This window comes from Nomascus leucogenys, chromosome 6 (assembly GCF_006542625.1).
Source record: "Nomascus leucogenys isolate Asia chromosome 6, Asia_NLE_v1, whole genome shotgun sequence".
Taxonomy (NCBI): domain Eukaryota; kingdom Metazoa; phylum Chordata; class Mammalia; order Primates; family Hylobatidae; genus Nomascus; species Nomascus leucogenys.
In genome coordinates, this window is record NC_044386.1 from 103,491,574 (window position 1) to 103,502,126 (window position 10,553).

General features: G+C 46.6%; 1 protein-coding gene across 7 annotated transcripts in view; it reads left to right on the forward strand.

Moving 5' to 3' along the window:
- CPEB1 (cytoplasmic polyadenylation element binding protein 1) overlaps positions 1 to 9,677 on the forward strand; it is a 113,590-nt gene extending 103,913 nt beyond the window's left edge. For 4 of the 7 annotated variants that reach the window (XM_030814944.1, XM_003268459.2, XM_012507541.2 and 1 more), the window contains 5 exons: positions 235 to 371; positions 3,195 to 3,393; positions 5,625 to 5,719; positions 6,340 to 6,420; positions 8,163 to 9,406. In XM_030814944.1, coding sequence (XP_030670804.1) covers positions 235 to 371; positions 3,195 to 3,393; positions 5,625 to 5,719; positions 6,340 to 6,420; positions 8,163 to 8,273 — 623 coding nt within the window. In that variant the 3' untranslated portion in view covers positions 8,274 to 9,406. Of the gene's footprint in view, positions 1 to 234; positions 372 to 3,194; positions 3,394 to 5,624; positions 5,720 to 6,339; positions 6,421 to 8,162 lie in introns of all 7 variants that reach the window. The other 3 variants (XM_003268458.2, XM_030814946.1, XM_012507542.2) reach the window with 1 other exon arrangement.
- Positions 9,678 to 10,553: the final 876 nt, after the last annotated feature.

Genomic DNA, 10,553 nt, shown 5'->3' on the forward strand with positions numbered 1-10,553 from the left:
ATCCTCTGTCTCAGCTTGCCAGTCCTTTCCTTCACCAGGGTGGGAGGGAGGCCCACAACCCGGGGCATCTGCATAGCAAATGCTTCCACTCAACAAGACTTTTCAGGAGTAAAACAAAAATGTATCTTATACACAAGACCTTCTTTCTTGGAAGAAACGCCCTGCTGCAAAGCCAAGGCTGAGGATTGGCCACCTAAGGGATATTAATGTGAGTTTTCCTCTCATTGGGAATAGGGTATGTGTATCTGGTCTTCGAACTAGAGAAGTCTGTCCGATCCTTGCTTCAGGCTTGCTCTCATGACCCGCTGAGCCCAGATGGCCTGAGTGAATATTATTTCAAGATGTCCAGCCGAAGGATGCGCTGCAAGGAGGTGAGTTAGCATGATGTCCTTTCTGGATCGAGGTTCTTGGAATATTGAGGCACTGGATTTTCTTGGGGTAGGTGGATAGGCAGGCTGCAGGCAAGGAGTATTCCTGCTGAGGCAAGAAGGCTTTTCTTGTCCCACAATAAAATAGCAGTATCCTCTCAATTACATAAAAAAAAAAAAAAAAAAGCAACCTTTGGGCCTTAATGGGGTGTGTGCATGCACACATGCGCATGCCTGCCCATGGTAATCAAACTGTCTCCCAGTCTTTATTCTACTCTTCTTTCTTGTAGCCAACACTTTGGTTTCAAACCTCTTGTCTTAGAAATGAAATTGAGAACAGCAAACTTCTCTACTTGGACTTAACTGATAAACCTACAGCTGTTTTTCCCTGGGCCTGCCCTTCCTGTGCCTTGTGACCTCCCAGTCTGTAGGGGTGAATTCCTCTTTAGCCCACACCCACCTGTGGGTCACTTCTTCATTCTTATTCAGGGCTTTATTTAGTTTTGTGGGTTTTCCCCAAAAGATTCTCTCTTCCTATGCCTTTTCTAATATCAGCGTTATGTATCCTTGGCAGCATGGGTCTCTAACGAGTTTATCTCACCTGGGCATCTCATTGCACATTCTTGGGCCTTATCCCAGACTTACTGAATCACTCTAGGTGGAATTTAGGAATCTCCAACTGAACAAAGATCCCCAAGTGGTTCTAGTGGATAGTGTTTGAGAACCACTTGTCAAAGCAAGTTTTGAGCTCAGGAATCAGTGTGGTGGTAAAATCAGATTCGAGAGCACACAAATTTTGTGACATTGGACTAGATATTTAATATCTCTGAAACTTTGTTTCCTCTTCTCTTCTATAAAATGGGAAACTAAAATGCCTATTTTAGTAAAAAAGATCAGTGGTTGCCAGGGGTTTAGCAGGAAGGGATGAAGAGACATAGCACAGAGGATTTTTAGGGCAGTGAAACTATTCTGTATATGGTGGATACATGTCATTATACTTTGGTCCAAACCCATAGAAGGTAAAACAAACACCAAGAGTGAACTCTGATACAAACCATGGACTTTGGATGTTGATGATGTGTCAGTATAAAAAAATGTTCCACTCTCATGCGGGATCCTGATAGTGGAGAAGTCACACAAGTGTGGGGGCAGAGAGTATTTGGAGAGTCCCTGTACTTTCTGCTCAGATTTACTGTGAACCTTAAAGCTTCTCTAAAAAAATCCATAGGTTAAGAGGAGAAATGCCTATTTTATTGGGATGGTTGCGTTAGATTTAAAATAAATCCATATAACAAAGCTGGCTCTTGTTCTGCGTTAGTGAGAGGGCAGGCTCGTCCTCTGGCTGCCCACAGTGACCCACAGCTTCCCTACCTTCTCTGCTTCCTTACTGTGTGGAGCTTGTGTAGTCTTCCCACCTTAGTATGTTCTAGGACTTAATTAACATGCTCCTTTTTCCTCCCCTCCTGCTTTCACAACCAGAGATGGCCATGTGCATATCACAGAGCCCTTCCCCTTCCTCAGTGCCCTGTAGACACTATCCTGTCTCTCATTCCCTCCTCATCACCTTACAGGGATTTAATCTTTCTTTCATTCACTGGCTATAGGCTGATGCGGTTCTCCTTACTCTCTACTTTTCTTTTTCGTTTGTGTTCCCCTCCCCGCCAGCACCAATATAGCCAATATAGCCAATCTTTGACTCCCTACTTCTTTTCTAGTTCAGATAAATGACTCGCTTTTATGGCTTCTCTCACCTTTAGACCCAGATTCACCTTTCTAGCCTCATGTCCTACCTGAGCCCCACCTTCCTGTGGGATCCTCCTTCGGGATGTCCTGTATTCCCAAACTCTTTTGTGGGCAAAATGGGCTTTTTCATCTTCCAGTGAAATTGGCTCCCCTCTCGTAACTTCTGCCAGGTCCTCTCATCCCAAGACCGTGTAGGCCCAGCACCTACCAGGCCTGATTCTTCCTTGCTTGCCCATCCTGCTTATGCTGTCTGAGTACTGCAGACTCTTCTGTTGAAGAATCTCTTTGGTCTTGGCCTGTTCTCTGCTCGTTGCCACCAGCCTTGTCCAAGTCTTAATCACCTGTTCTTTGAAACTACTGTTTTTGCCTCCTTGCTGGTTTCTGCCTCAGATCTCTTCCTGCTTCAAGACATATTTTTAGATCTTCACTTCATTCTGGAATCCTCCACCTGCTCTACAAGGTTTTGTTCCAGGTTCAGGAGATTCAGAGGCAAAGGACATGGTCAGCCCCAGCCCTTTAAGACTCCAGGGATCTTGTTATGTGACTTTCTACCCAACCTCTCTCCAGTCATTTCCACTGCTCTGGCACAAACCCTCTGAAGCCTAGGTTGGGCCAGTAACCATCTCATACAAATATCGTAAGTACTCCCACCCCTCTGTGCTTCAGGATCCTAGCCTTTAATTTCTCTGTGAGTCCTTCCTTTCTTGAGGACTTCAGATTATGCTCTTTTCATCAGTGTCCACAGCCCTTTGTTGGAACTACACAGTTGGAGGTTGAAATACAGTGCTGGGCTCCTGGGTTTGGTCATGTGGTACTTCTTTGCTTACTCTCCAGCATGAGTGAGTACTGTGTCCACTTCTACCATTCTGGACACATGGACTCAGTAAAATTCAACTCCAGTTGGGGTGGAGTCAGGGTGGTTTATTGGACGCCTGCATGCCTAAGATTGGGCAACAACACCTTTTCACCCCTGTAAGGGCCTTAGCTCAGCTTCAGTATCTCCAGAGCACGTACCTTGCCATGCAAGCACCTCTGTCTCTGTGGCTCTCTGCCAGGGCTGATACACCTTTGGGTGGTTTTCAGGTGCAGGTGATCCCATGGGTATTAGCCGACAGTAACTTTGTCCGGAGCCCATCTCAGAGGCTTGACCCCAGCAGGACGGTGTTTGTCGGTGCTCTGCATGGAATGCTAAATGCTGAGGCCCTGGCAGCCATCTTGAACGACCTATTTGGTGGAGTGGTGTATGCCGGGATTGACACAGATAAGCACAAGTATCCCATTGGTAAGTGTCCCACTTCTGTGTGTGAAAGCTTGGTTGGCCCCTGGGAGTAGACCAAGATTGTGATACTTCCCCATGGGAGTGAGGAGAGAGGCCTGACCCAGGTCTGCAGATCAGCATATACCAGCACCATAATATCTTTTTCTAGACAAGTCACGAGTACTGGCCCTTCTGTATCTAGCCCTCTACCCACCATCTCCCACGCAGTGGGAGAAAAAGCAGTTGGAGACTACAGGAGGTGATAAGAAGTGAGAGTGAGGTAGGAACTTTGTTGGAAGCTCAGAGTTCACAGCGAAACCATTTGAACAGACAACAGGTACTATTTCATGAAAAGGCTGCAATTCTTTGAACTTGCCTGGTTTCTTTTATTAAAAGTTCTTGAAAAGCTCTGGCATTGTCTAAGGTCAGAGACCAGGTCAGGCGGGAGGAGGACTTCTGAGTGAGTCAGGCAACAGAGTGTGCTTTCCTAACTCAGAAGTCTGTGGGCCTAACCACTAGGTTTTGATCAGCTCCTCTGAGAAAGGAGGTCAATTTGCCAGTCCTGGCAAAATGTCAATGATGGGGTATGGAGGTGGAGCAGAGCCTGACCTCTGTGATTAAGATGTGGCTAACCTACCTCCCCAAATGCTTAGTCTTCACACCCACACTGAATCTGGTCAGGAAGGAGCACCGCGTACTCACCAGTGCTGTGCAGCAGATTGAGAACAGGGACTTCAGAAGCCGCAGGAGCGGAGGAGGCACTTGGCAGGATGGGGCTTCTTCCAGCTCTCTTAATAGGTCTCCAGAGTGCCTCCAGGCTAGGAGAGGTTCAGTTCAACTGCTGGGCTTACCCTTCAGACAAGTGTTCTATCTGCATCTTAGCTTCCACTCTGAATCCTTTAACCTTAACCTATGCTCTACCTGCAATGAAGGAGTCCCTTCTCTTGCCTTCCCATCTTGATCTGCAAATTCTTCCCCCATTCCTGAATGGTTCACGCTAACATGACCTCCACTGTCAAATATGGTACGAATATGGTACCCACCAGCTAAATGCGGCCCGATTGAGTTTCGGAAACACAGCTGTTGTCACATTTGGAAATAGTATTATTAACGTATAGGGTTAAATAAAACTTTTTTTTTTTTTTTTGAGATGGAGTCTCACTCTGTTGCCATGCTGGAGTGCAGTGGTGCTATCTCAGCTCACTGCAACCTCCGCCTCCTGGGTTCAAGTGATTCTCCTGCCTCAGCCTCCTGAGTAGCTGTGACTACAGGTGTGCGCCACCATGCTCAGCTAATTTTTGTATTTTTAGTAGAGACGGGGTTTCACCATGTTAGCCAGGATGGTCTCCATCTCTTGACCTCATGATCCGCCCACCTTGGCCTCCCAAAGCTCTGGGTTTACAGGTGTGAGCCATTGTGCCTGGCCAATAAAATATATTATTAAAATGAATGTCACCACTGTTTTAAAATTTCAGTGTGACTACTAGAAAATTTAAAGTTACACAAGGGCTGACCATGATGGCTTATACCTATAATCCTGGCACTTTGGGAGGCCGAGGTGGGCAGATCATTTGAGTCCAGGAGTTCGAGACCAGCCTGGACAATATGGTGAAACCCCGTCTCTACAAAAAAATACAAAAATTAGCCAGGCATGGTGGCTCATGCTTGTAGTCCCAGCTACTTGGGAGGCTGAGGCAGGAGATTGTTTGAGCCTGGGATGCAGAGGTTGCAGTGAGCTGAGATCACGCCATTATACTCCAGCCTGAGTGACAGAGGGAGACCCTGTCTCAAAAAATAAATAAAGTTAAATAGTAGCTCACATTATATTTCTGTTGGACAGCACTGGTATCGTAAAGGGTTTCCTGCATTTTAAAAGAGTAGCATTAGGCCAGGCTCGGTGGCTCACGCCTGTAATCCCAGCACTTTGGGAGGCCGAGGTGGGCGGATCACAAGGTCAGGAGATCGAGACCATGCTGGCTAACGGTGAAACCCGTCTCTACTAAAAATACAAAAAATTAGCTGGGCATGGTGGCGGATGCCTGTAGTTCCAGCTACTTGGGAGGCTGAGGCAGGAGAATGGCATGAAACCGGGAGGCAGAGCTTGCAGTGAGCAGAGATTGTGCCACTGCACACCAGCCTGGGCGAAAGAGCAAGACTCCATCTCAAAAAAAAAAAAAAAAAAAAAAAAAAAAAAAAAAAAAAAGTAGCATTTGGGAGAATTTGGTTAGAAGGGAAGCTTGTGTCTGTTGTCCTAGGATCTGGTCGTGTGACTTTCAATAACCAACGGAGTTACCTGAAAGCAGTCAGCGCTGCTTTTGTGGAGATCAAAACCACCAAGTTCACAAAGAAGGTGAGTTGGCTGGTTTATGCCCTTACTCTGGGGTGTATGAGAGGGGTTTGGGCAGTTACTACCCAGGGCAGGCCTGAGACCTGAAGCTGTTTGTGCTGGGTGTGTTTAGGGAAGTGAGCCAAACTCCTGAGAATTAACATTGAAGTTAGGGTTTGGGAGTGGGCTTGGTCTTTGTATGCCCAGGAGAAGGGAACTGGGACTGTTGAGCCTCTTCAGTGTGTAGGGTGCCTTCCCTCACTGTGGTATTTCTTTGGCATTGCTAAGTAGCCTGACTTGCTATTTTCCAACCTTTCGGGAATCCTCTGAACACTTGCCTATATTGATAATTGATAGAGGGCTGAGGTACAGTTTGCCAAGAAGACCAGGCATTAAGGTGTGTGGTTGCCTGAATCCCAGAGGCATCCAGTCTGACTCTGCATGGTATATGAGTCTGTCCTCTAGAACCCCTTTCTGTACTTCAGGCCCATAATTCTCTCCAAGCCTCCTTTAAAACAGGCAAATATCCTGCATTCCGATATCCCGCATTCCTGTGTGTGGCCAATAATGTGCCCTTCTTTATAGCCTATCGAGCCTCCTGGTAAGAAGAGCCACTTCCATCTTCTTATTTTGCCTTTGTGCAGGTTCAGATTGACCCCTACCTAGAAGATTCTCTGTGTCATATCTGCAGTTCTCAGCCTGGTCCTTTCTTCTGTCGAGATCAGGTGGGTCTGATGTCTATGAAGTCCCTGCCCTCAATTAAAAATTGTTGACTGGGCACGGTGGTTCACACCTGTAATCCCAGCACTTTGGAATGCCAAGGCGGGAAGATCAGGAGGACCAGCCTGGCCAACATGGTGAAACTCCGTCTCTCCTAAAAATACAAAAATTAGCCTGGCGTGGTAGCATGCGCCTGTAATCCCAGCTACTTGGGAGGCTGAGGCAGGCGGATAGCTTGAACCCAGGAGGCGGAGGTTGCAGTGAGTCAAGATCACACCACTGTACTTCAGCCTGGGACAGAGCGAGACTCTGTGTCAAAAAAAAAAAAAAAAGTTATTCCAAGTTCATGACATTGAATGTTGGAGTTCTGAGGTACCCTGTGGTGTCTGAGAGCATGGAGGAGGCAGCAGTAATGTTTGCTGAAGGTCAGACCAGGGACAGACACACTTTAGATAGCTTGATCCAGAATTCTTAAGAAAATATGTTGAATTGAGTCTTTATACTTTGGCCTTTTTCTTGCCTGGGATGTTGCTATGCAGTATGCCACTATTGCTGAGAGGTGGTTTTGTAGATGATAGAAGCCTGGCTGGGTGTGGTCAGCAGCACGTGGGAGCCAGGCTCAGCTGCCTAACCCTGAGGCCTTCTAGTGGATTTTTCTCTACTCAAGGGACTCGTCCTCCTTTACATCTGAACTTCTGGACGACTTTGATATTTGCACCTGGGCTGTACCCACAGGTGTCAGTGACAGGCAGAAAGCAGCGAGGTGGCTTTCTATTGAATGTTCCTGGGTGATGGAACGTGGATCTGGATGTGTTTGGCAGTGCTTCTCAAATCTTAATTACAGACACATCACCTGAGGATCTTAGATTCTGATTCAGTGGGTTTGGGGCGGACCCTGAGATTCCGTGTGTCCAACAAGCATCCAAGTGGTGTCAGTGTTGCTAGTCAGCATCATCCTTTGACAGGTATTAGGGGAAGTCTGGGACCTCTTAGGACACCAGCAGCAGTCCATCCATGCTTAGTGGGTGCTTTTTAAATTTTATTTAAAAATTTTTTGCAGTGATGCCGTTGATCAGATTTGGAGTCTCTGAATATGGTTAAACTGAGGCTCTCAAGTGAGAGTTTGAAGTTAAGTTTGGATCGTTAGCTAAAGCCTGAGACCAAATACCTCTCTGATCAGCCTCATCTACCAGGCTTTTATGGATCTGGATCTTTCACAGATAATCTCCATAGTCAGATAATTGCTCAGAGATTAGTGGCTTGCTTGAGGTTACACAGCAGCCAAGAGATGGGACTAAACTGAGAAACAAACCCAGTCACCTCTCCTCACTTAATGGGAAGAAAGCAGGATGTTGCCTAGCATTAGAATTTTTAGTCAGTGTCTTTATACATTCTCCACGTTAGCAGCCATGTGATACAACTACTCTGTAGGAGGTGAGAAGGGCAGGGGAATAGGAGAGCAGCTGTCATGGTTAGAGGGGTAAGAGAAACTAGCATGGTCTCTGCACACACTATGAGCCCAACATGTTTAAGTAAGGGGACCCGTAACGAGGATGGTGGGTTTGCCATAGTTAATCAGGCTTCTGTGTTGAGGTGAGAGCGCTCCTATGGACCATCTCTTCTAACCCACAGAGGCCATCGGGAGTCTCCCACCCCTTCTTCAAACAGAACAAGCAGCTCATGCAACAGCTTCTGTGTCTGGTGCTGACACAAGCATGGCATCCTCCTTTTTGTTCCCCCAACCCAGGTCTGCTTCAAATACTTCTGCCGGAGCTGCTGGCACTGGCGGCACAGCATGGAGGGCCTGCGCCACCACAGCCCCCTGATGCGGAACCAGAAGAACCGAGATTCCAGCTAGAGGAGCTGGCCTTGCCCAGTGGCCTGTGGCGCCCGAAGCTGGCAGGTCAGGCAAGCAGCTTGCACCACCCTGCCACTGGCGACCAGGGAGCTGGCTTCCCGAGGACAAGGGAAAGTTGTAGTCACCTTTGCACTTGCTGAATCTGTCTTTGTTTCTGCACTAATTAATGCACATTGAGTTTTGTCGGGTTTTGTTTTCGGGGGTATACCAAGGGCAAGGACCCTCTGGCTTACCCTCCAAGCGACTCTGTAGTTTTCCCAGATTTTAGTTCCTCATTTTGCAGATGAAAAGCGGAAAAAAAAAAAAAAAAAAAAAAAAAAAAAAAAACTACGTGTCCAGAAGGTATTGAGGTATTGACACGGATGCCTACACCTAGGTTTATTTATTAAAAGCGCTTTTTTACATTCCTTGCAATACTGATGGTGGTGATGCGCAGGTCTCATTGGTTTCATTCTTGCAGTTGCCATACAGTGCCTTTCCATTTATTTAACCCCCACCTGAACGGCATAAACTGAGTGTTCAGCTGGTGTTTTTTACTGTAAACAATAAGGAGACTTTGCTCTTCATTTAAACCAAAATCATATTTCATATTTTACGCTCGAGGGTTTTTACCGGTTCCTTTTTACACTCCTTAAAACAGTTTTTAAGTCGTTTGGAACAAGATATTTTTTCTTTCCTGGCAGCTTTTAACATTATAGCAAATTTGTGTCTGGGGGACTGCTGGTCACTGTTTCTCACAGTTGCAAATCAAGGCATTTGCAACCAAGAAAAAAAAATGTTTTTGTTTTATTTGAAACTGGACCGGATAAACGGTGTTTGAGCAGCTGCTGTATATAGTTTTAAATGGTTTATTGCACCTCCTTAAGTTGCACTTATGTGGGGGGGGTGGGGTTGATAGAAGTTTTTAATCACAAAGTCACAGGACTTTTTTCTTTTGTAACTGAGCTAAAAAGGGCTGCTTTTCAGTGGGGGCAGATGAAGGCTCACAGGAGCCCTTTCTCTTAGAGGGGGCAAGTACCCTTCCCTTATATCTTTAATTTGAGGAATGTATGAGATAACAGTTGCAGTTGACGGAAATGCCACTGGAATTTGAAAACTTGACTTTTTTCTTTCTTTCCTTTTTTTTTTTTTTTTTTAAAAAAAAATACAAAAAAAAAAACCCACAAAAACTACTTGCCCCTCCTAGGGAAGCTGTGTGCCAAAGAACCAGTGTCATAACCCCTCCCTCCTGCTGAGCTGACGTTGCATTGTTGCATATCCCAGCTACTCTGTGGGTTTTGTGAAGCTGTGTGTGAAGTCTCTACCTCATTGTAGTATATGCAGGCAAGACTGCACTCTCCTACAGATGTGTGGAGTAAGCTGTGGTGTAGTTTTTTTGGCACATAATAAACACGTTGCAGCAGAGTTCTGGTTTTGTCTCTGTGTTTGAGGTCTGGGAGCAAGGGGCTAACATGGGGAGTAAGGGGGTAATGGCACAGCCACAGCTTGTTTCCTTGAATTTCTGTGATGGGATCCTGGCCCAGGATAATGGTGGGACTGTGTGGGAGACCTGCCCTGTGAGTACTTCTTGGTCCCTTCCATCATCAAATATACTTTGGAGATGCCTCTCCAGTGGGTGGGTACTTCTAGCCCAAATATAAAAAGTCCTCATATCTTAGCTTCTCAGGGGTCCTCACAGCCTCCAGGCTCAGCTTGGAGAATGCTGGAGGCACAGCTGCTCACGTGCCAGCAGAAGCCACTTGTTCTCAGCTTCTCCTGGAAGCCTTGGCCTGTTACTTCTTCGGAGGCTGTTCATCCTCTTGGACCCACCTATAATGACCCAGTTCCTTTCTGAGAGGGAGTGATTTGGTTTTTGCTGTTGAGAGAGCCCTATCAACTGAACTTTCTCAGAGCTCACAGGATTTGTGGCAAGGTCTGCTGATTTTTTTTTTTTTTTTTTCAGTCAGCCTGGGCCCAGCTGTTGGACTCATTCTTTGGGAACCTCTAATTTAGTCTGAGGTGGAGGGAACCTGCATACTGAAGCTGTCTCTTCTGAGAAAGGTGCAAGAACTATTGGGCAAGGTGGGGGATTCTCCTCACGAGATGCCTGGCCGGGCGCGGTGGCTCACGCCTGTAATCCCAGCACACTGGGAGGCCAAGGTGGGTGGATCACGAAGTCAGGATTTTGAGACCAGCCTGGCCAACATGGTGAAACCCCTTCTGTACTGAAAATACAAAAAATTAGCCGGGTGGTGGTGGCAGGCACCTGTAATCCCAGCTACCTGGGAGGCTCAGGCAGGA